Source organism: Limulus polyphemus, unplaced genomic scaffold, assembly GCF_000517525.1.
Source record: "Limulus polyphemus unplaced genomic scaffold, Limulus_polyphemus-2.1.2 Scaffold1053, whole genome shotgun sequence".
In the NCBI taxonomy this organism is placed as follows: Eukaryota; Metazoa; Arthropoda; class Merostomata; order Xiphosura; family Limulidae; genus Limulus; species Limulus polyphemus.
In genome coordinates this window covers 316,383-340,998 of record NW_013666663.1, presented here as the reverse complement: position 1 = coordinate 340,998, position 24,616 = coordinate 316,383, and the positions used below count along the sequence as shown (strand labels likewise).

The 24,616-nt window shown below is 31.0% G+C and overlaps 1 protein-coding gene across 7 annotated transcripts in view; it reads left to right on the top strand.

Moving 5' to 3' along the window:
- Positions 1-645: 645 nt before the first annotated feature.
- The window catches only part of LOC106461888 (proton-coupled amino acid transporter 1-like), a 61,832-nt gene continuing 37,861 nt past the window's right edge, over positions 646-24,616 (top strand). Inside the window, exons 1-5 of one of the 7 annotated variants that reach the window (XM_013921754.2) lie at positions 646-765; positions 4,740-4,936; positions 9,452-9,560; positions 17,671-17,855; positions 23,687-23,777. In XM_013921754.2, the coding sequence (XP_013777208.1) occupies positions 9,468-9,560; positions 17,671-17,855; positions 23,687-23,777 (369 nt within the window). In that variant the 5' untranslated portion in view covers positions 646-765; positions 4,740-4,936; positions 9,452-9,467. The other 6 variants (XM_013921753.2, XM_022388970.1, XM_022388971.1 and 3 more) reach the window with 6 other exon arrangements.

Below are 24,616 nucleotides of genomic sequence, written 5' to 3'. Positions count from 1 at the left end.
TCCAATCCACTTTCCCTGAGACTGACTCGTGCTTTCTGTTTTGATTAACCTACCAGTTCATACCTAACTTAAGCTCTTGTTGTCGATATCAAATATTTTTTCGTGAGTGAATTCGCTTATGAATTAATAAGGAACACCAATAAATGATAAAAATTTATAACGAAAACTGAAAATGATTACAATGTACTCGCACCCTTTGAGTTTGTCATTTCACCCTTAATGTGTGTGTCCTGGCTAAGACACTGTTTAAATCCACGTCACCGTATATGCTCATCCTTTTGGCTGTGGGGGCGTTATAAAGTGACTGTCAATCCCACTATTCGTTGGTTAAAGAGTGGTCTAAGAGTTGGCGGTGAGTGGTTGACTAGTTGTTTTCCCTATAGTCTATTACTGCTAAATTAGTGACGGCTATTACAGATAGCCCTCGTGTAGCTTTGCGCGAAATTCAAATACATAAATAATCTAATTCTTGGAAATCAATTAAACAGAATAGTTAAGTACTGCCAAAAATACCGCATTAATATAAACCTCCTGAAAAATAAACTAGCATCTTCTTATATCTAATAGGAAAAATAAACATTTATTTACATGTTTTAACAAGCGTGTAGTTCACCATGATTGGGCGGGGTGATACTGAGGGTGTAATCAAAGTTCTCATTAGTTAGAATCACGTCCCCCCCCCTCATTTACAAAAAAGTAAGAAAAGGAAGATAAAAGCAGAGATAAAGCCTGAATTTTAGACTCTAAAAATGACATTTTTGACAGGTAAATACAAAGTAGTTTTGTCACTGAAGGCTTCGAATTTCAAAATATGTTTTTGTATTTTGTTTTCATTTACTTTGATGAAAAATTGTACTTGTAGATGAAGTGTATGTTCACCGAAACGTCGGAACAAAACTGTTTCTGGCCAATTAATTACAGAAGTTAGCGTATTGCTATTAGTGTTACGTATTAGTTTATGTTATGGATATGAATGTTATAAAGTTCTTAGAACTATAGTACAGTAATATTAATAGCAGTTTTTACGCACCTTATTTTTACGAATCGGACGTAAGACTTGGAATTCTAATTCTTAACAAAAAATATAACAGGTGAAAATGAGCTTAAAATGTCTTCGTTTAAAACCATGAACATAATTTTCAAGTATTGCTAATGATATCGAAAGTTGAAGTTGAGCTTCATGTATAAACAAAAACCCGTTGTTCTATTTATGTTGTTGCTTTTAGTTATATGTTTTCTTCTATAACTTATAACTATATAATGCTAACAAATGGTTGTTAGTTAATTAACTACTAGTACTATTTTTGTTGAGCTGAACTTTCATATTTCAGATGAAATTTTAAAGTTCTTCTGGATTGTTGGAATGATAACGCATTAACAGGATAAGATGTGAAATAAAGCACTGTACTGGAGACAAGCATAGCTTACAATTAACTTAATAATGTTTGTTTTTATTATGTAATTGTAAAAAAAAAAACAATATTACAGTAATTGAATTTTATCAGCAACTAATTTTTGTGCATGTGGAGAATAAACTGACTGTGAGAATATGCCTCATTTAGGCCCAGTGTTATTGCTTTATACTTGAAATTAATACAGAATATGGAACCTGGTGGCTCATCTAGGCCATTCCATCCACTGAATTAAACTAAAATAAAAATGATAAAGCAAGCCTTTATCATTCAAATGTTTGTTAAGCCTTCACTTAAACTCCCTTTTCATGCTCTATTGATTAAATGTGCAATTCTTTATATCTGTAACTTGTAGAAGGCATTAAGTCAATTTGTACATAAAGTTGTATATAAAAAAAATGATTGTTGTTTTCGTTTTTTATGAAAACGATATTATTGTCCAATAAGTCATATTTAGAAACACAAGTAGTTGTAGATTCACCACACTTTGCATCTGGCAATTTGAATTCCTTAATTAGGAAGCATAAAGTTGTGGGAGAATTATGTCAAGCTACCAGAGCCATAAGTATTGAGGATCAAGCTTTATTTTCTAATTGTTTAAATTCCATCTGGTTTGATGGTAAGACGTTAATGAATCAAAACCACGTTTAGTCATCTACGTGTATATTCACTTAGAGAAATTGTATTTCATTTTGGTAATTTTATAAGAAAATATGAAAAAAGCATGGTGATAAAAGCTGTTTGGCCCATCAAAACAAAAACCAAGTGAAATTTAATCACTTAAAATATATAAAGATGTACTGGTTCAGCTTATTGGTATCTGTAAGTTACAAATGCAGCATAAAAAGTACAATGTATTGCTTTAACTTAACCCTTGTTTAGAGGCTTGCCTCCCATCTTGTACAGGTTCTATACTGACACTGGTAGTCCAGTTCATCCTGTAAGCTTTAGTTAAGATGTACATGTACATTGTGTGACTACAAAAAGTGACTAACTACAACTGTCAAGTCAATAAAATCAGTTATTTCTAATAATAAAATATGTGTAAACACACTTTATATTTCCTTATATATATAAAAGATCATTTTGTCCACTGAAATAGAGATGTCAGTAAATGTTAAAGTATAGTGTATATGTAAAAAAAATGGTGAAATTTCAATGATCTTAACAAGTCTGCTATTGTGGCTTAAGCATTGCTACTTTTGGAAGTTTAGTTTATAAGTTATTTTGTTAAATATGGTGTTTTATGCTGTTTAACTTTTTCGGAGTTAAATTATTTTATTAGTAGAAGATATTTTTTCAGTTGAATTTTTTCTGTAATGAATATTATGGATGGCATTAATGAGTCAAAATGCCTTCTGTTACCTATAGTTGTTATCTTGTACATGTATGGTTTTATTGTTTAAATTGGATATACACTAATGGATATATATTAGGTGTATATCAGTCTTTTCTCATTTGCCAAATTAAATTTGTCCCTTCATATGCATGCTTATGTATACTTTATATCCCAGATAGAAATTGGCAATAATACTCTCATCAAGATCTTAAGGGATTTTACTAGGTTGTTGGATCTCTAAGGATCCTGAATAGTACTTACCATATCTTACTATCATTTTAGAAGATCCTCAATAGATATTACCAGATCTTATTTATATCTTACCATTATTTTCAAAGATCTTATGTGCGAAATAAAATCTTATGCTTGTTATCTTGCCAAATCTTAAATTAAATCATATATAATTCACTCTGATCTTGTACAAAATGTTAGTAAAGTCTGCACAAATTCTGTAAGATTCTGCTTAATAATTTTATGTATATCTTTTTTAATAAGTATGGTATATATTGTATGTGAAAATTACATGTACATCAGATTTTAAGCCAATAATAAATACTTTTGACTAAAAACTGTAGATATTTAGAACCTGTGTTGTTGGAAGTGTTGCCAAATAGCAAATGAATACTTTTGTTTAATTTAAAATGCAAGGTTTGTCAACTGTTATTTTTAACTAAGGCCCAACAATAAGAATAAACTGTAAGAATAAACAGACATATACAAGTATTTATTATAACTATGAAAGTTTTATACCAGAATTCTTCAAACATCATTATCAAGGTTTTATTAGTTGAGCATATATAGTTTGTAGTAACTTAACTTACTTTAGAATTGAGTTATTAAATATTAGTTGAGTTCCGGAAGAGATTTGTTTTCCTGTTGTGGTTATTAATCAAAATGTCAAACGAGTACTGCATAATCTAAATTATGTTAATAACATTTCTCTTATTCAGACAATTGATAAATGTCTGATAACTTTCGTACTTTCTTATTGAGGTAGTAAATCCTTGTTATTAAGGTCTAAAATTTTGAAATGTTTTAAAAAGGCCTGTTCTCATATGTACTTTAGATGTGTATATAGAGACTTCTTTTGACTAAGAAAATTCTTCCCTTTCAATGACAAAATCAGTATATTGAAGCAATCCCTTTTCACTTATAAATGTAAATGTCCTCTCAGCTTGAAAGACTACATTGGGTTCACTACCAGATATCTCTGACAAAGAATTGTAGAACATTGTACTTCTTTCATCTTTCCCTACTCATGTTTTACAGCATGCCATTGAATTTGACTATAATATCAAATTTATGTACACACAGCTATACCTTACAAATACAATGAAGCAGTAGTGGAAAAGAAGGCATTTAAATATTAGCAAAATATTATTGAATACATATACACAATATCAAACTTTCAACTGTATTTATGGGCAAATAACTGATTTTAATTTTTTCGTTGTTAAAATGTTATGACAAGGTAACAGGTGAAAGAATATTAAAGTTAAAAGACATTTGGGGAATTAAAGCCTTCCACCTGGAAATCATTGTCATGAAGATCCCATTCAGCTTGTTAATTTGAATATAATTAAAAACAGAAAATTACAGATGACAGCACTAAGCCCAGCTGATGAGTGTGTGCTTACATTGTAAATTTTAATGTAATGAACACTCTTATATTGTATTTTATTCACTAAAGATCCTTTAGAGTGCTCTTAAATTTCTTTCACAAATTTATGTAATTAATTGTTTAAATAATAGGGCAGACATGTCTAGAAAAATATGCAACATATACTTTGGTTAGACTATTTTTATGGAATAAACAATAATAAAAAGTAAACTTAGTTATTATTTAAATTTTTTGGATGCAGCTCTTTTCAGTTCGTATTATTTTAGTATAAACAGCTACTGTAAACTAGTTTTCATTTAATTCCTAAAACACAGTATATACTATTATAGCTTGCAAGTTTGAGCAATGTTGATTTCCTTCATTACAGGAAATGGGAACGCCTACTAAGAGAAGCTTTCTGAACAGCTGTACTAGATACATGGTTTCAGTGTGTTAGCTAACCCCAGGTTATAATTACTTCTTCACAACAGATGCATAAGAGGATTTTTCATCTGGATGATAAATGGTCATAAACATTGGGAAGCTTTGAATTGGTGTCACAAACCACTTTGGGCAAAATAAATGGTCAGTGAATTCTACAGGTGTTATAGTTGAAAAGTCTGCTGTTTGTTATGTATATAAGCTACTTTATAATTCACTTATTTTCCTATAGATATATATATTTAAAGGAAAATAAGTAAGTAATTTTAGAAAATAAAACTTGTATAAAATATTGTGGTTACTGGCACAATTGTTTTCAAGTACAGAACAGGTTGTACAAATAAAAATTATTTTCTAAAATTGATTAATGTAAACTGTGATTCCTTTTAAGTTCTTATTCCCAGTAAGAAAATTCAAATTAATTTAAACAACTGTATGTTGTTGTGTAATATGATAACTTAATGACAACCAATTAATGGAGAGTTTAATATGTTAAAGGTGTTGAACTCTATTTGAAGTCATGTTTATTGTTAAATGAGGTTTTAATACTTCTAAGTTTCATATTGAAGTGTTTTTAACCATAACGACATGAAAATATTCCTTTACAATTAAGGTATGATCTAAGAAATATATACTATCAGTGGAACAAATGAAAATTTTATATTAATAAAGGGAACAACCTATAAAAACTAATATTTTGCTTAAAATACATGCAAATGTTATTAAAACTACTACTTCATATACAAACAGCAATATTGTACACGTACAATAAAAGAGTACTAGAAAAGATTGCATTTAAAATATTAGCAATATATTATTGAATGTGCATGTACAATATGAAGCCTTTAACTGTATATATGGGCAAGTAATGGGTTTAAGTTTTTTCCCTGTGTTGAAATGATTTAACAGTTAACTAATTACAGCTTTAGTAGAAATGTCACCTGTTATTGTTAACTAAATTGACCACAGGTGAAGGAACTGGACACTTAATAAATTGCGTACACCAAAACAGAGAGTATAGTTTGAGGCTATTTGCTAAATTCAATCGCACAATTATAGTTACTGAACCTCATAGTATGAAAGCATACCATGTCTGTTACATTTGACTTCAGACATTAAAAGAAAGTTTTCTGAGGGGATTTATTCACATACCTGCATTAACAGAATGTGTACAGGGTTGGTTTGTTGAAAAGACCCTATATTGGAGAAGGAATTTTCATTATAATTATGAATTTACTATGTTTATTTACTTGAAATGTGGCAATTTTTTGGTAAAAATCAGATGTGTTACAAAAGTATTTGTTATTGAGATATGCCTGTGAATTGGCTATGTCAATCTGATTCAGACTCTTATAAGTCGGAGTGTGAAGTGATGTTCATTTTCCCGTGGTTCTTACTTTCTCAGTTATTCATCACATCGGTGAAAACGTATATGCGTTATCAACAGGTAAAGAAAATATAAATTTCACAGTAGTTTTCCCTGTTACATACTAAGTGTCCTAACATCACTGGTGTTTTATGCTCGTGAAGGTCGTAAAATCTAATCAAATGTAGGGCAGAAAAACGACTCAAATATGTTGTCATTCTAGCCATTCCCTACGTGGAATTCAGGTTGTACAGAGCTTTAATAAAAAAACATAATTTTTTCATTATATTGCTGAAAGTTGTCTTGGTGAGGAACAAAATCTTAAGGTTTTGAAGTTAAAGTATTTCTAAAGTGTACTCTTCATGGTAAATATCAGTAAAAGTACTTTTGTCCATCAAATAGTTTGCGTATTGCATTTACATAACCTCTAGAATTCCAAAATGCATATCTACAGTTTTTTAATCTCTGTATATTGTATCTTTTATTTACTTTTCTCTGCCACAAACTAGATCAGCTATGTAGGGAAAAATGAATAGCTAACTCTGAATCAAATACATAATACCATGTTGAGCGACACTCTGTACTTTGACCTCTACCCATGCACAGAGGTTTAATGATTATGAGTGGTACTATAGATAAGTATCCAACTTTTATCTATTTCACTAGGTAGATTAGGTGTTGAATACATAAAAAGTAACTGTGATTAACATTTGATTTCTACCTGAAAACTGTTGTTATTATTAAAAGTTTTGAAATTATACACTGACTTATAGATCTTTGGCTGTTAGGGATTACAGGCTAGCATGTAACCAACTTTATTGATCTTATAGAAGAAGCATGGCTTTAATTTTAATTATGTGAAGTCGTAAATTAAGAAGAACATGTAACTGAACAACATCAATGTAAGAGATTTAAGTGTCATTTCAGCATGTCAACAAATTGAGTATTACCTCTTAAAAACAAATTTGAGTCATTTGTAGTGTCGTGTAACATTCAGACAGTTTTTGTAACTGCAACAGTGAGTGTAAGATTTCAGCTGTTAATGAAGTCACAATTATGCATGATTTTAATTTCAGGCAGATAGATTGAGATTTGTTTGGGTCAAACCATAAGAGAGATATGTTTGAGAAATTGTCAGAATGGTTTTCTTCACCAATTGATTAGGGAACCTACTAGGAAGAATGCTGTTTTAGATTTTTTATTAACTACTAATATCGAAATGACTGAAAGGGTGGAGATTGTGGAATGTCTGGGTGCAAGTAATCATTGCATAATTGGGTATGATGTTTTACTGCACATGAAGATAAGGAATTATGAGATTTTGGTTACAAATTTCAAAATTAAATTTTGAAGGGATGTGACAGGAATTATTTGTTGTGAATTCGGCAATTGAATTAATTGGAAATACTGATCAAGATTTTTAAATATTCAAGATAATAATGCTTATTATAGAAACAAATGTCGACTGCAAGTGAAAAAAGCAGAATGACTTGCAAAGGTCATAGGGGATGAAATGAAAGAAAAACATTTCAAATTTAGTAAGATTGAATTGACTGCTACGATGGGAGACTTAGAGGATTATAGAAGATCAAAAGAGTTAGTCAAACAGGAAATTGAAAGGGGTATATGAAAAATGATTGGCTGCAAATGTAAAAATGAACCAATATTTCAACGAGATAGGATGTGTCTTTAGTCTGCTCGAAATTTCATATTTTTTTAGACTAAAATACATCTTAGTTACTAAGCTAGATAAATTATAGTAGAATTCTATGGTATTAATGTAGTAATTTATGATTTTTTAGTTATTCAAATGTATATATAAAACCTAAAAATATTTTGTTTCATATCCTCCACGTGCAAATTTTTTAAAGAATCAGCAAACTATGTCAAGCAGCAACTGAGTACAAAGGTCATAACTAGAAGAGATAATTGTTTGCTTTACTTCTTTAGTTTCTGTTCTATGTTTTAAGAAAAATAAGTTTTAGAACTTATTTCAAAATAGCAATAATCAACATACATATATAATGTACAATAATTGAAATGTGGCTGTATTTTACAAAATACTAGTCTACTAAAACAAAGCCAAGATAAGTTACTTTGTACAGACCAAAGGTCAGTTTTATGTTATTTGATTCGGTACCATGAGTGCTTGTGAGCCACATCATTGTAACTTTGCTATTGTTAGCTTGGCACGGCTGAGAGGTCAATATAATAAAATTAATATATAAATATAAAGTATAATGTTATGAGATTCAAGCTATTTAGTCTAAACATTTATGTTTTTGTGTTATAATTTGTGTTTCGTTCTAGAATAAAGGGGCATAACTTATACTTATTTCCTAATTCTTTATGGTGGTTGCGAGATTGGTCAAACTTACTGAACCCATACAGAGATTAATTACTGAAAATAACAGATAAAATTTAATGTTTTTTCTTAAGAAATATTTGATAACTATCTGGACATTATAAAGATTTCGCATGGGAAATTTCAAAATTTTCTGATGCATAAAAGTATTTTTTAATCTTATAATGAATATGCAAAAAGAAAAAGAGACATGAGAAAAAAATTCCTTTACAAACTTTTAAGACTTAATAAAAAAAATTTATATTTTGCATATGAAAGCATTGTAATATTTACTGATAATCTGCCAAATTTCTTTAACACATGCTTACTAATTTAAATGCTATAGCATGAAAACTGTAACAAGCACAAAATGGTTAGGAGGTCAGTCCCAGGGACCGAGCCTGTGCTGAAAGAGCTAATACGTTAATTAAATTTGTTGATGATGTTAAGGTGTTCTCGGCTGTAAGGAGGATGCTACTACTGCTTTACTTATTATATACCTAGGAACTTTACTGTTTAAACCATTAAGTTGAAGCTTCACTATTACTGCAACTTTTAATAATGAGCTTGAATTAGAGACATCTCTTGAGAAACAGCACAGTGATTCAGATAATTTGATCAGTTGGACATATAAATGGCAGATGTTTTTTAATTATAATAAATGCAAAGTAGTTTATATGGTTTATTATAATTTGAATTATAAATGTAATTTTTTATTTTGAAGGCTTCATGTCATCACCTGTATGAAAACCTGTTACTTAAATCTAATGTACATGGATACTTTTAAAGGCAAAAAAATCAGTTTTATAAAAGCATTACTTAATGAAATCATTATTGAATTAGAATGTGTCTGTATATAGATTATATTACAAAGTGGATAATTTGTTTCTTTAGATTGGGATCATCTGTTCACTGACATTACATGTATAACCTTTTCATATGACATTAGCTGTATTTAGTTAACGATGGCATCACCACAACAAAAATATAACCTTACAACCATAGCTGAGTTAGCTGCTGACAAGATATTGGGACAGTCTTTTGGAGCAACAAGTCAAGTAAGTTGTTTTACTTTATTACATGTATTTTTGTAAGTAAGAATAGGGCAAAAATCCTCTAGACATAACACAGCATAAATCAAGGTATATGAGCATTATAAATAGTCAGGAAGTGCATATTTTAAAATGAAATATTTAAGATATTCTTGTATAGCTGTTATATTTTTTTCTTTTGTTTCAATCAGTTGTGGGAGATAAAGGAACTACAGTAAAAGTGAACATTTTTTAAAAATAATAGATAACAGTACGGTGCATCACACAAGGACATACATGTAGAATATGTAGAGGAAACTGCTTCAGTTAAGAACAGATGTTTACTACATATACTGTACATGTGTATCTTTCCTTGTTCATATAGAACTACTTTACTATTTAAATCATTATATTGAAGCTATTATTGCAACTTTTACTAATGAGCTTATATTAGAGACATCTCTTGAGAAACAGCATAGTGAGAAAAAAGTTTGGATTATTAGTAAAAATAAAAATTGAGCTATATAAAATGTGTGTTCCTAAAAGTCAAACATGTTATTCATCTGTGCAAAATCTACTTATTTATTGCTCAATATACTTAGTTTGGGCCCAAAGTAGAATTATAAATTTAATATCTTCCAAACTTTGACTCATTTACACTTGCATCTAAAACATACAAAAGATTTAGAATGCATTTCAGTTCCTGTGTACATACATGTATGCTCACATTACTTTTTGTTTGCTAGTTCAAATATCACTGACTAAGTTATTGTATTCATAGTGATAACCCCTGGCATTTTGTTCTATTTAAAATCTAGTAAGACCTACACAGAAACAAATTTCTAATTTATAGGAATGACATAAGAGCTTTAAACTAATTAAAATTTATGAAAAAATGAAACTTGAATTAATGAATTAAACATTTTCATATGAACATTATGATTGATAAATGTAGATTTATTGTGTTGTTTTTGCTTTACTGAATCTTTAAAGCAGTAGGGAAAAATGAAGGTGTATGCGGACAATGTTATCATTTTTGTTATATGACAATGAGTATTGATCATAAGACTCCAAGAGGTGTAGTTTGATAAGGACTTCACATATGTTGTACTGTTATACATTTACATGCATGTGTTGATGTAAGAGAATGGTTATATGCTCTTTTTAAGATAGGACTGTTTAGTTTGTGAAACTGTACAGTTTGGTAAGGACTACCTACACCATAGTATAGTGCTGGTTTTTATCCGGATTTTTTCATATTTAGTAACTGATTTGAATGCCATGGAATTGGGCACAATAGTAAGTTACTTTATCCAACTACATGTATCTACTGAAATATTTGTATATTTACATTTGTACATATGTTTATGTGATGAAAATTAATTTGTTTGTTTGTGGTGTATTTGTTGAATAAAGAATTAAAAATAGTCAAAATAAGTAATATGAATTGGGTAATTTGATTTTAAAATTTAAAACTTCATTGACTACATATATGAATATCAAATTTTATTGTTATTAGTTTAATATATTTATATGAAGTTTTAAAACATTATGTAGATGTTGTTTTATTTAATTATTTCATTTTCATATTGTATGTAAACTTTACATACTTTACTGTTTTGGCAAATTTTAGAAGAGTACTTTTTACATGCTAGACATGTATTTATATGTTGTTAGTTGTATTGAAAATATGTTTATATTTATATAAACATAATTATATTACCACTATAATAATGAAATTTTAGTGGTGGTAATCTACAGTTATCTGCATACTATATATTTTGTAGCATCCTTCCATGTGCATATGCCTGATATTGAAACAATTGATTTTCAAACTGAGAAAGTTTAATTGCAAATATTTAGTGTTGAATAATTACTGTACAAGAATACATGTACATCAGTAGCAAGCAAGTTATAAAATTGCATACTTTTCTGTAGTTTTAAATATTGCTATAAGTAATTTTTGATTAATACATGTGGACTGAGATTTTCTATTGTCATAAAATATATGAGATCCTAGCATTATACTTATTTTTAATGTGCCTTTCATAAACATTTATAATACGATTTAGTTTTTAAGTGAAAAATATAAATCTATATACTTGTTTCGTGTGATAAGCATAAGATTAGTTTATTTGAACAAACCAATATTTACTAGTTTTTTTTTAAGTATCAGTAATGCATAAAAAATTTGCCTTTGAAAAATTTAATGTCTCTTTTGATTCATATCTGCCATTTTTGAATAGTTTTCTTTGTTACTATATCTTAGAGCTTCTGTCCATTATTTCAAAATTCTAGTTTTTAATCACTTTATGAGCTCATATTTCTAGATAATCTCATATTTACAAGTAAAGAAAAAACTTTTCAAAAATGGAACTAAGTGTAGGAATGGCTAATATCAATCCATCAAAAAACAATGCAAACAAGATAGTAGGGATGGCATTTGCATTATCCCCACATAATAGTGCAGGCACACAGTGTAGTAGAATGTTAACAGACAAAAATAAGAAAAATTAAACTCAACTGTGATTAAATAGTTATATATATTTCTATATGTTGATATGTTTTTAATTACTACTGTTAATAATACTTATAAAAGAGTATGCTCTGTTTGAAACTACGCCACCTGAGTGAAATTAGCTGACACCATTGTTTTGGTTTTTGAGTTATCATGTAATAGAAAAGAAGCAGAAGAACAAGAAATTCAAACTTTTTGCTGTGATATTTACAGACATTCGCAGAACTTGTAACTCAATCATTACATAGTATTTAAAGTTCCGATAATCTATTGAGGAGATATTTATAATACCATTTCGATGAAGAATCCGAACCATCTCTACATAGGAAGTGCTACCACCTGCCTGATGAGCTTCTTCTCTACCAATAAACATTCTTTATGGTCATACTTGATTTTTTTGTTTAGTAGTTTTGAGAGGTTATTCATTTTACTTTTCTACAATATCCATTCATCCAAAAGTCCTTTCTGTTTTTGTAATGATTTTTACTATATGTCCAACTAGGTTTGGGGCCCATTGTGCTTATAGGATATGTAATATTTATTAATTTTAATTTTATTATTTTGAATTTCTCCTCTCAAGTGAAGGTTCCAATTTGTAATTATAATAGTATTTTATGGAATACTTGACTTCAGTATGAGAATTATGTAAAAGAGTACTTAAAACAGTTACAAATTCCCATTATTCCTACCAATAGTTTAATAATTTATTTAAAGACAAATTTACATTATTTTGAAACTATTAAAAAAAAAAATCATTTTGTAGGACCCAGGTATTTTGTCCAGTCCCATGCAGGGAGGTCAGGGCTCTCTTAATATGTAGCCTTCTTCCTGTCCCATTTTGCTTGCCCATTCTCCTTTATCAGTGGAAGTGATGTATTTATTGTTGCTTGTCTCGGCAACTTTCTCACCTTCCTTCCTCATCGATCTGTGTTCTTCCCATGGCATTTAGAGCAGGGCTGGTCTGTTTTGGCTATTGCTGGTTACTGGATAGCTCTCAACTGAATGGGTTTGACAGCTTGTCCGTTTAGCATATTCTTTATTGGATGGAGAAGCATATTGGCATTTTCAGGTATCATCTCACAAAATTCTACACCTCATTCATTGGCTCTTCGCTTCTGTCTTCTTTTGGAGATGAATGTTCAGGCTGGCGTGTGGACAACCCCACACACATTTGTCACATACATTTGTCACATACTTACTCCATGTCAGGTTTTTAGGTATGTATGGGCCAGCTACTTTAATGTAGGTGACTGTGACTTGTTAGCAATATATTTCAACAATAAACAAACAGCAAACAGTCCACTTGTTTTCAAATAATATATATTAAAACAAGTCAAACATATATCTAAATGTTCTTGACACTGTTGATTACCACAGTTGTATCCACAGTTTTAAATAATTGTCTTTTTTTCCCATCAAAGTCCACATAGGTTGGTTCAGTTACTTTAGAGAACACTTGACAAGACAAATTATTCTTCTCTGCTCTGTTGTTACAATACAATCTGTGATAATGTCATTTAGAAATTACCACTATATGTTCTTTGTGATTGATTATACTCACAATCATTCAGTTTAGATCTATCTCTAACTAACTTTGTCTAAATTACTTGAACTAGATTTTGTACACATATTTATACCCTAACCAAGACTAGAATTTTCTACACACCACGAGATAGAAGGTTGTAGTAATATGATGCAATATTACAACAAGCACCAATTCACAATAATTAAAGTACACAATGTATGAATCATACATAATTATGTAAACAAACTTGTGATAAATTATTGCTTCTAGAAATAGCTAAATTTAACACTAATGCTACACTTAACCCATCTAAGTCATAATACTCGCATTAAACTTAGAGTTGTGTATATCTAACATGGCCATTTGTTCTTTATCAGGCTAAGGAGTTCCTCTGGTTGCTATTCTTCACACATCATACTGTCTCTGATTGGGTAAATCTTTTTTTTTATTTCTTAATCTCTTTATACAGAGCCTTCTAGTCCCTTACGGGATCCCACTCAGTCACAAGTGTTGCCTGCCAGGGTATACTTAACCAAAATCCACACAGTGTAAGGCTGTCAAGGACTGATGTAGCACTCACCCATGAAATGGAGTGTTCCACAAGACCACTCATAGTATTAAGTGGTGCTTATTTTCCCATCCAAGGCCACATCCAGACTGTTACCACTTATTGACTAGGATAATTAAATAGGGCAAGTGATTTCTACCCATCTTCCATGTTTAGTTTAAAATCTAGAGCTGGCCTGCATTTAAAAATAGTGTTTTTGTGGTCACCTGTTGCACTGTATTAAAGTGGTGCACTTCTCCAGGTTTCCCCATCACACTTTCATTACCCCCCTTTTTTTTTCTTCTGGTGGAGTTTGGGAGTCCTTGCCACTCACCACCTCTTAGCCACTGGGGATATGGACCATTGATAATATCTCCTAAATGTGACGAATTCCACACAGTAGATTTTAGGGCAGTAATTTTCTGTCCATGTAGTACAGTTCACCCCTTTGGTGGTTTTCTCCTATCTTACTGCTGCATGGAAGTCAGGCTCCTGCGTGGTCTGGTGTTGGATTGGTACAAGACCAGCCAAAATAATTCCTCATTCATTTGGAGGGTGGATGTTACTTTACTGTTTTGCTTCACTGAGCTTGAGGTGAAGATGATAGGGATCCAACTACTACCATGACCCAAAAACTGAGTTCCTGGTGCTGCCTGGTTTTTGACTGGAGTTGACCCACCATGTACAGTCTGATGCGATCTTGCCACACTACCCATATGACACTTCAGAAAACCAGGTTTTGGACTGTGCTTGTATTTTCCACCCATCCTTGTGACTCTTTCCTTCCCTTTCTTTCTTGGCAAAGAATGTAGCCTGGTTTAGATGAAGTGTGATCACCCATGAGTGTGCTCCTACACTGTTTCAAGGTATAGAATGTTGTGTTCTATGGATTCTCTTTGGATGTTTACTGAAGAGGGCTCATCTAGGTAAAATTTTGTACCTGATCATCCACCACTTTAATGTGGGACTCTAGCTAGACGTGAGAAGAGGTGAGGTATCGTATCAGAAGTTAATATTTTTCGACACTGAAAGGTATTTCCGATAGATACCTCCACTCACACTTCCCACCCTTGTTCCCCATTTCCAGTGCATCTTGCTTTCTAGCCTAATCCCAAAGTGATGATTGAACAATCAGTGTAGTGGGAATTAGCTGTGCTAGGAGGTGGTGTTGCATTGTTATTGGTGAAAGGTTGTTGTATGCTCACTTACATGCAACAAAGCAGCAATATCACATGGAAACATGTAAGATTAAGTAAGAACCTCGAGGCTAGTGGTGAGAAAAACACTTTGCATATAGAGGGCAGAACTGAATCTGGAATGTTAGATGTGAGAGAGAGAGTGAGTATCCATTCCTACATTTGTTGTTTACTAAAGTGGTCTAATCGTGGTTGGCTATGTGCCAAATGTACGAAGCCTTCGCATAGTATTGATGAATTCAAGTTACATATAAACTATTTGAGTATTAAATTGCCCTTAAATGTCAAATTAATAAATTGTAAATGCAATAAAAAGAAATTTCTATCAAAATAAAAACAAAATTGCATTTCCTTTGGTAGCAATGCTACAGGGTTTCATTTCTACTTTGAAACTCTCTTTTGTTTATGATGATCAACACTTTCTAAAAAAACCATTGTAAGATTTTCATATGTCCGTCATTTATTTTAGTTGCTACTACTCTTGGTTACCAGATATTTAATTCTTAGTTAAATTATTATCTATTGTGATTCTTTAAAAATCTGCCTATGGTTTTCTGTTCATGAAAGATGTAGCTCTAATTTTATTTACATAGCTGACATTGGATTTTAACTTGCATTATAATAATCACTATTTGTCCATCAGTAAGAAACAGTTTGTCACTGCTTTTTGTACAACACTAATGGCATAAAATACATTGGTTTCTATATCAAACTCGGGTAACTGGATTTTAGTTTTTATGACCTCAGCTTCTGCTATTATAACATACCCTCCATTTAAACTTTAAGGTATCATTTAAGAATCTTTAACTTTATCAGCTCAGTATCATCAACCTCCTCTATACGTTTAAGGATTAAATGTGTTTGTTAGTTCTTGTTCAGCAGCACTTATAAATATAGTAGGACTTGCATGTATACTTTAGGTCAGTGCTTCTCAACTTTTTCCAATATCATTCGCCCCTATGAGTTTTTCTCAACAGTTCATTCACCCCAATTTGAAAAAAAAGACAAAAAGTACTAAATTAAAATGCAAAATTCGTTATTATGGCTTAAATATACATCAAATTAGCAACATAAAATGAACAAAACCTGTTCACCCAGTTGAGAAGCACTGCTTTAGGTGACAACAAGTTATGGTTTGAACTTACATGTACAGTCTAGGAGGATGGTCTGAACCAGATTATAAAAAGAATGTTATGTTAGTATATGTATTAAGTGTGTAAATTGACTTTTAATTGGGTTTCAGCTGCAGTTTGATTGTTGCTTAGAGCTTTATGCTGTTATTATTTTGTTTTTGCTTAAGTCATTCTTAATCTGCTCTAGCATCAACAAACAAGCTTCTTTGCTATATTTTCACACTTCACTTTCGTTCAGAGGCTTTACCTTACGACCCTTACAGCTGCACTGGGGAAAAATTGCACCTACTTGTTCTCCAACTTAGTTTTTATTTTCTAAAATCTCTGCAATGTCTCAATTTACTCTCTTTGAATGGGCTTGGCCAAATTGGCTGAGTTCATGACCCCAAATTGACATTTATTGTTTCCATACTATAACTTCTAATGTTTTGTATATCTTCATGAAATTTTGCAAAGTTTCAGTAATCATTACAAGTCTTTTACAGACAGAAAAAAAATCAGAATCATGTATGACTTTTTTAATGCTTTAATCTTAGCTTCTAAACTATTATGACCTCTGTCCTCTATAAAATAAGAGTTCTGGTGTAAGATCAGTATCTCAGGTTCAACCTCAAGAAAGAACATAGTTCTTAACACCCTAATTGATTATATTGAGACCCAAATAATAGTTGTCTTATTCCAGAGGTTCTAGTGAGTTGAATAGATGGCACTAAAAAATGAAACAGGTTTTGTTCATTCATATTGCATCTCTTTCAGTGGTTTTATAGTGCACATAGATTTTATGAGCTGAGATTGCTTGGTTCGGATAGTGTTCTTTGGTGTTAACATGAGATAAAAGTTTATATTATATTGTAGGACTGAGGATGAGCCTTGATCAAAGTAAGCAACTATTGTAAGAGTCAGAATGGAGAAGGGTTACGTATCTGCTTAGGAATTTAAGCTCTTGTTACTCACTTGGTAGAATACACTGTAAACATGTTTAAAAAATTAGAGCCAAGTCTTCTTGAGTGTAAATTTTTGAGTCGTAACATAATTTTAATTTGAACACATGGAACAATATTATTTGTGTTTCACAAACCCTATTGTTTAAATATGAGACTACATTTACTTTTTATAATTGTGACTATTTATATTAGTGTATTTGCCTCAAAAGAACAATTCTAGTGATCTACATTTCTAATTTTTTAATAGGTTAAAGACTTGGATTTTTTTTTTCAGTTACAATTTAGTGGACACTCAAGTACTTCAGATCAAGAGTACATTATTAATGCCATGGAATCAGAAGACAGCTATGCTAATTTTCCAACCCCATTAAATGATTCAGTATCAGATGAATCAATAGAAGCCACAAACATCAATCAACCAAACACTGAGAAGGCAGAAAAGAAGCAACATAAAACTTCGTATGTATATGTACATATATAAGGAAATTCTCTCTTGTGAAAAAAAAAGGAAAGAGGTAATCTTATTTAATTCCACAAGATTCTCTGGGGGATCAATAAGACAAAGGAATCTGATTTTCATGTGCTTTGTTCTGAGAGTAACAAAATCAGAGGAAAAATTCAAGATATAGAAAAGATAGGCTATGTTTCAGTTAAGACAGTTTTATGTTTCTAAAAAATACTAATGGTGTCATCTTATGGAATGAATTGCTGTCAGCAGTAGTGGAGGCCAGCACTTTATAGGAAGTTAAGAGACGAATCAATGATCTAGTTAAAAGTAAAGGGTGTATTAAAAATATTGCTTTTCTGCTAGATGTGTATGCAAGAGCAACCACAAAGTATGTAATGGTCCATTGTTGTCTTTAGATATAGGTTATGTTACGTTTAAAGGGTTTATAAGATTACTGTATGGTACAGCTAGTGTTGCTAGTTCAACAAAAACATTAAGAAATTAAAATTTATACATGTTATTTGTTAAATTAGTATTCTAAACTAGTAAATTACATAAGTTAATCTGCCTACACCCAGATTACCTCAAATGATTTACCACTATCAAGTGAAAACATATATATGAATCAAAATGTAAAACAATGAACATCAGCATTACAAAAGTTTAATTGATAACACCTTAAAAACTCTTATACCTATATAAAGGACTGAAGAAACAAAATATTTTTCAGACTATTAGATAGACATTTTTTCTTAAATTAAAAGAATATTTTGGTAACTTTTCTGCAGGACTTTGGCTAAAATAAAATAACATTATCCTTATCTATGAAAGAATACTGATTTGCTCGAAAAGGTTATGGGGAGGTTACTAGGATTATTTGAGGAATGGAAGAGTTATCTTACAGAGATAGGTTAAGATCTGGTTTCTAACTAGTGATTTGTACAGGGAGAGATAATGACCTCTTCTCTGTTAGCTTTACTTTTAGCAACAGAACACTGCTGTGATGGCTTGAGTGGTTTATTCACCACTATGCCAAGATCATTTTCTTCAGTATGTTATTGAGTTGGTTCCCATCTATGTTAAACATTTATACTTTTCCCAAGTATTCTATATATGGTGTGATACAAATGAAATTAATAACTTCATCTTGATATGTCACCAGCTACCTAAAAGATATTTAGGCCAAAAGAAGTAGCTACTACTCAAAGTAATTAAAACATAATTGCGATGTAACATATTACAGTTTGTGTAAGATCTTTAAAATAGATTTGGAGCACTGTGAAGTAGATCTGAAGCATGGACCTCAAGACAAAAAAAAATAATTTATAAGCTAGAAATTATTAGATTCATAAACCACAGACAAGTTTATGTATGGAAGATTTAATTTTTTTTCATTATTTCATAGACTGATACCAAAATGGGGTTAAAATAGTAAAGAAATATAGAAATAATGTAGAAATGAGTATTGAAAAAACCAAAAGATGGATATAATCTGACAGTCTAATATACTTCATAAAATTAAGTGGTCCTATTAGTGAAGCTCAATTAACCAGACACAGCTAATGCACTTTCTCTACTGACAATTATTGGATCTACAGAAAAGAAAATGAAACATACTGGACATCTATGAAGAACAAATCATCTGTGCACTTAACATAACTTTATAGTAGCTGAACAGTGCAGTACATAACAGCCATCACATCCACAAAAGGAATCACTATTCCTATTTAAGCATCAAGCATAATCTTCTTTTTAACTCTTACATGAAGCAAACATGGGTCCATTTCAACAAGTACCAGCAGCAAATACAAGTATATATGTAAAAGAAAGTTAGGTAAATCATGAATAAGTGTACCAAACACTACTCAATCATCAAAGTGTTTAATTTTATTAATGTGTAGTTCCCCAATAGAACCTAAAGCAAATTTGAATATTAGCAGATATAATTCCACATGAAATAAGTATCTTTTGACATTTAATCTTGGATAAGTAATGAAAAAATGAATGATTATTGACTTGCTGGAAATGAATTAATTGTAGAAATGCCTAAAATTTAAATTGGTGCTGCTTATATATGTAGGTTGAATATTCCTCTGTGTAAGGTAGTCTACTTCTGTAACATGGGCATTACATTTTTTCAAGACAACATTTTACGTACAGCCAATAATAGAATGAAAGAACATCAAAGGTTTTGGTAATTTTTCAGCTATAAATGTCTAAAAAAACCTTTTCCAGTAAACTTAAATTGAAGTAAAATATATAGTTCTAAGTCTATGCAGTATCTATAGCAAAGAAATTGTTAATGTGAAAAATGCCAAGCTGTAAAAGCTGTATAATGGTGGACATATAAGACACACGAGCCCACTTAGAAGAAACAATTAAGGAATCTTGTAATCTATTATTATTATTATACGATGTGAAACAATGTTCAAACTGTTGCTAGAAAAAAACACACACAAAAAATGTTAGAGAAAATATTTGGAGTAACCTTGATCTGCACCAAGCAAAAAAAAGACACAATTGTAAAAGCTGTGAGGATTCAATTGAGGAGTGGCCCTTCCCCTCAACCAATCTTTTTTTAGGTTATAGAGTGTTGAAGCCTCCATCCACTCAGTTGATTCTCCTAAAAGTATAATTTAATGCTGGAGTCTACAGTAGCTTGGGTCAATTTGTTATCAATTTTGGTGGCCTGGAAGTGAGTTCCACATTTAGAAACAATACTTACCTCTCTGCACCACTAAGATCTATTACTTTACATGCAACTGTTGTTGAATTTCCTGCACATCCCAAAAGCCTTAAACAACACCCCCCCCCACTTGTGTCTACAAACATTAAATAACTATCATAATGCTGTAGCCTTCCATTAGTTGGTGAGTAACATGCCCTCAATGTGCACTAATACCAATGAGCACTAAAATATGATCATAAGCTCAACCTTCTCCTAAGCACTGCCTATGTTCATATATGTTTTTTCTGTGCTTTTTGAGTTTCTAGTCATCTTAATGGCTATCTTTTATTCTTAATACAACATTACCTTTGTCCTTGTAGCATTTTTGTTCTATCCATTTGTTTGCAACCCTCTTACTATAAAAGATGCAGAAACAGCCATATCAATTATAGAGGTATACTACCAAAGCAGTCTTGAAGAGAAATGGAAGTTTAAGCCATAAATGTCCAAATAATGATGACCACGAGGAGGAAAAATAAAAAAAACGTGCATTTTTAGAGACAAATGATAAAAGAAACAAGAGGGCAGCAGCTCAAAGAATAGGGAGGTACGTAAGAGCCAAACGAACTAGACCGGGGGGCAAAAGGAAGGGATTAATGTCTGGCATGTGATGGATGGTTGTGGACAACACTTCATGTTAACCTTTACTGTAAGAAACAAGACAGGTCCTAGATGAAAAGCCAGGTTAAGAAGGAAGTAAGATGTGGAAGAGTATCACAATCCAACTGAAAAGAGTAGCAGATAGACCAGTGGTGGTAGACAGCCCATTTATATTGATAGAGGGCAAGAGGAAAAGGCTGACAAGGTTTTTTACTCTTAATATAGTAGCACAATATGCCTGAAAAGAAACTTGTTGATAGTCATGCATTCATAAATTACACTGACATCACAAAGAGATTTACAGTAAGGATATCAGGTAATTCCAGTGCCAGTGGGAATGTGTCACAAAGAAGGATGGAAAATGATATATGTAGTGTGGCTAGGGTATTAGGCCATTCAGTCTTTGTGAAATACTTAAATGAGATATAGATATTGTAACAAAACAAGTAGAGGGAGGAGGAGTTCTCAACAGCATCCCAAGGCAAATTTAAGTCCCATCCAGTTGAGCATATCCACCAGGAACTGCTTGGGAAACACTGTAATGGGGTGTCCTGTACTACACTTCCAGGGAACACCACAGCCCTGCATTTCAAATAAAGGGTAGGCCCAAATAGTCTTTTATCAGGGTGGATACACCACTTGCAGATGTAACTTTTCAAGTCAATATCCTCAGCTGCTTTGAACTTTGAAGAATGAGGGAGGAGGAATGTGTGTTGGGGAGAATACCAGAGAGTGTGCACAAACCAATCTTAACTGACACAATTACTTGGAATTGGGACAAGTCAAGTGCAATAGCAGGATTACACTTTGTGCTGCCTTTTTTTTCTTTGATACAAAAATCAACATTTTAAGACACAATGAAAATTAAAATTATTTATTATTATTTATGGCTGACTAGTTTTGGTAACACAGTTACCATCATCAGGGCTAATATCTACAGTATTAGCTTAGAATATAGTCAGCTATAAACTGTTAATGGGTGAGTTCATTTTCAAAAGCAAGGTCAAACAAGGGGTGGAAAATAAATCATAAATGAGGGAATACTTAAGTTAAATATGTATTCCAGTGGGACATGTTCATTGGTCCATAGTCTCTATTTATACACACACACACATCTATTTTTAATTATACACATAATCTCTTTTCAATTACTTTCTATGTTTATTTGTGCATTTCTTAAGATCTTTACATTTTTCCAATCAAAATTACCATCACAGTTCCATAAATGTCCAGCTACAGTAAAGGACATAGTGTTGCCATGTTTTATGTCATACTGGTGTTCTTTCAGTCTCGTTTTAATTTCCTTTTTGTTTGTCCTATGTAAATTTTACCACAACTGCAACTGATTTGGTAAGTTCCATCTTTATCCTCAGTCTTTTTTGGATCTTTGAGTGTTTGTAAATGGTTGACGATATTGTTATGTGGGATGAATACTACTTTGTAACATTTTAATCGAAAACCTTTAGCAATCTTTTCTGAAATCCCAGGAAAAAATAGTATGTTGATGAACTTGTTTTGAGATGTTTTTAATAATGTTAATATAGAGTTTATCATTTGTAGATGTTTGTCGTACATTTTTGGAATGCTTTGTTGACAATTATAGGTTCATAACCTCTGTCTACTGCTACTACTTTTAAATAAATTTTTTTGTTGTTTATATCTGTACTATTAGAACATATATTAATGGCATGCCAAGCATATGTGTAAAAAGTGCTTAGTTTCTGACTTAAAGGGTGGTTAAAGTTATAATGTGGTGGTATGTTGAGAGCAAAAGGTTTTTGAAATAATGGTAAGTAATAATAAATATTTTACCTTTGATTGTGCCAAAAAATGTCGGTTCAGCAATGAGTATTTCATGATTGAGAAAGATGAGGTCTCACACCAGATGCTGCTACTCTAGGCAATCCCCAGTCTCATGGAAGTCGCACCCCATGGGCATTCCCTTTCTGTCACTATTTCAGAAAGAAGCTCATCTTTGTAATTGATCAGACTGATGCAGATCTGTTTTAGATAAAGCAGAAATATTGTTGAAAGACAGAGAGATACATGTACTGAATTGAGAATACAATGTTGCTGGGTTATACATAATTTACGTTGTATTGTGGAGATGAAAAAAATTGTCCACAAAACCAAATAGAATTTCAAACAAAAAATTCACTTAATGAAAACCATGACTTAAATAACAAATAAGTAAGATAAAATACAAAATAAGACAGATTTAGCAATTAGCTTATGAATTAAAAGGTAAATATTTTTAACTTTTAGTCCCTTACCTCTAGATTAAAGTGACTAAAATTTCTTGTTCAATAATTTGCTTAATATTGCTTGTGATGATATATATATAGAAAAAAAAAATTGGTGATTCACACTTTACTAGAGAACTGAATTAAAATAGTGTGATTGCTGTTATGTTTATAACTTAAAATTTATAGATATGTTTATTTTTGTAATTTTCTTTACTGTTTTTCTCTGTCTCTTATTCTATGTGTTTATTACTGGCTGTTGGATTTAAAGAAATTGTGAAACAATGATGCACTTAATTAAAGGAAATATGGGAACAGGAATTCTGGCCATGCCTGAAGCTTTCTCTAATGCTGGTATACTGGTAAGTCTTATATTTAATATATATGTATATATTTTGATGTGCAAATGCAGTTTCTCTTTTTATTTCAAAAATGAAGTATTGTATAATTTTATACAAAAAAATAAACAATTTAGGTCACACAGGAAATATATATATAAAAAGTAAAAAGATATTTAGTGGATAAAATATTGTTAAGGGATAACTGGTTATTATAAGAACTAATATCCTGAAATTCCACACTCAAAAATGGGTTTCTGAACTTTAGTTAAATAATGAAATAGTTTAAACTCTATTACAAATTTAATTAACAATGTGTTTAATTTCAATTGTATGTACATCATTATCTGTAGCTAGCACTTCTTTTTGTTTCTTATTTTGAACAAAAAATACAGAAACTTTCATCCTTACATACACTTGCTACATTTAGATTTTTTGAGTAAATAGGGATCAGACTTAAAATGTTATTTGATTTGTACATTTGCACCATAGTGTTGTCTTGTACTAAAAGAAATATCAGTAATAGGTATTATGTAGCAAGTAAACTAATATGATTTAATATCATAGGTATTATTTCTAAAATATTTGTCAAACTTTCAATTACAAAAATATTGAGGATTGATGTTGTTTGGGCACTAAAATGCATATTTGTAAACTGATTTTCTATATTTTATAGGAACATTGTTTTGTCTACTGCCATTTCTGCTATTAATTGCAAGTAACATGAACAAATGTAATATATATATATATATATATATATATATATATAATAGAATAAATAGCTACAAATAATTATACTAATTTATTGGTTAAATAGGCAAATTTTAGATCAGCACTAATTAAAACAAAAAAGTAAAATTTAA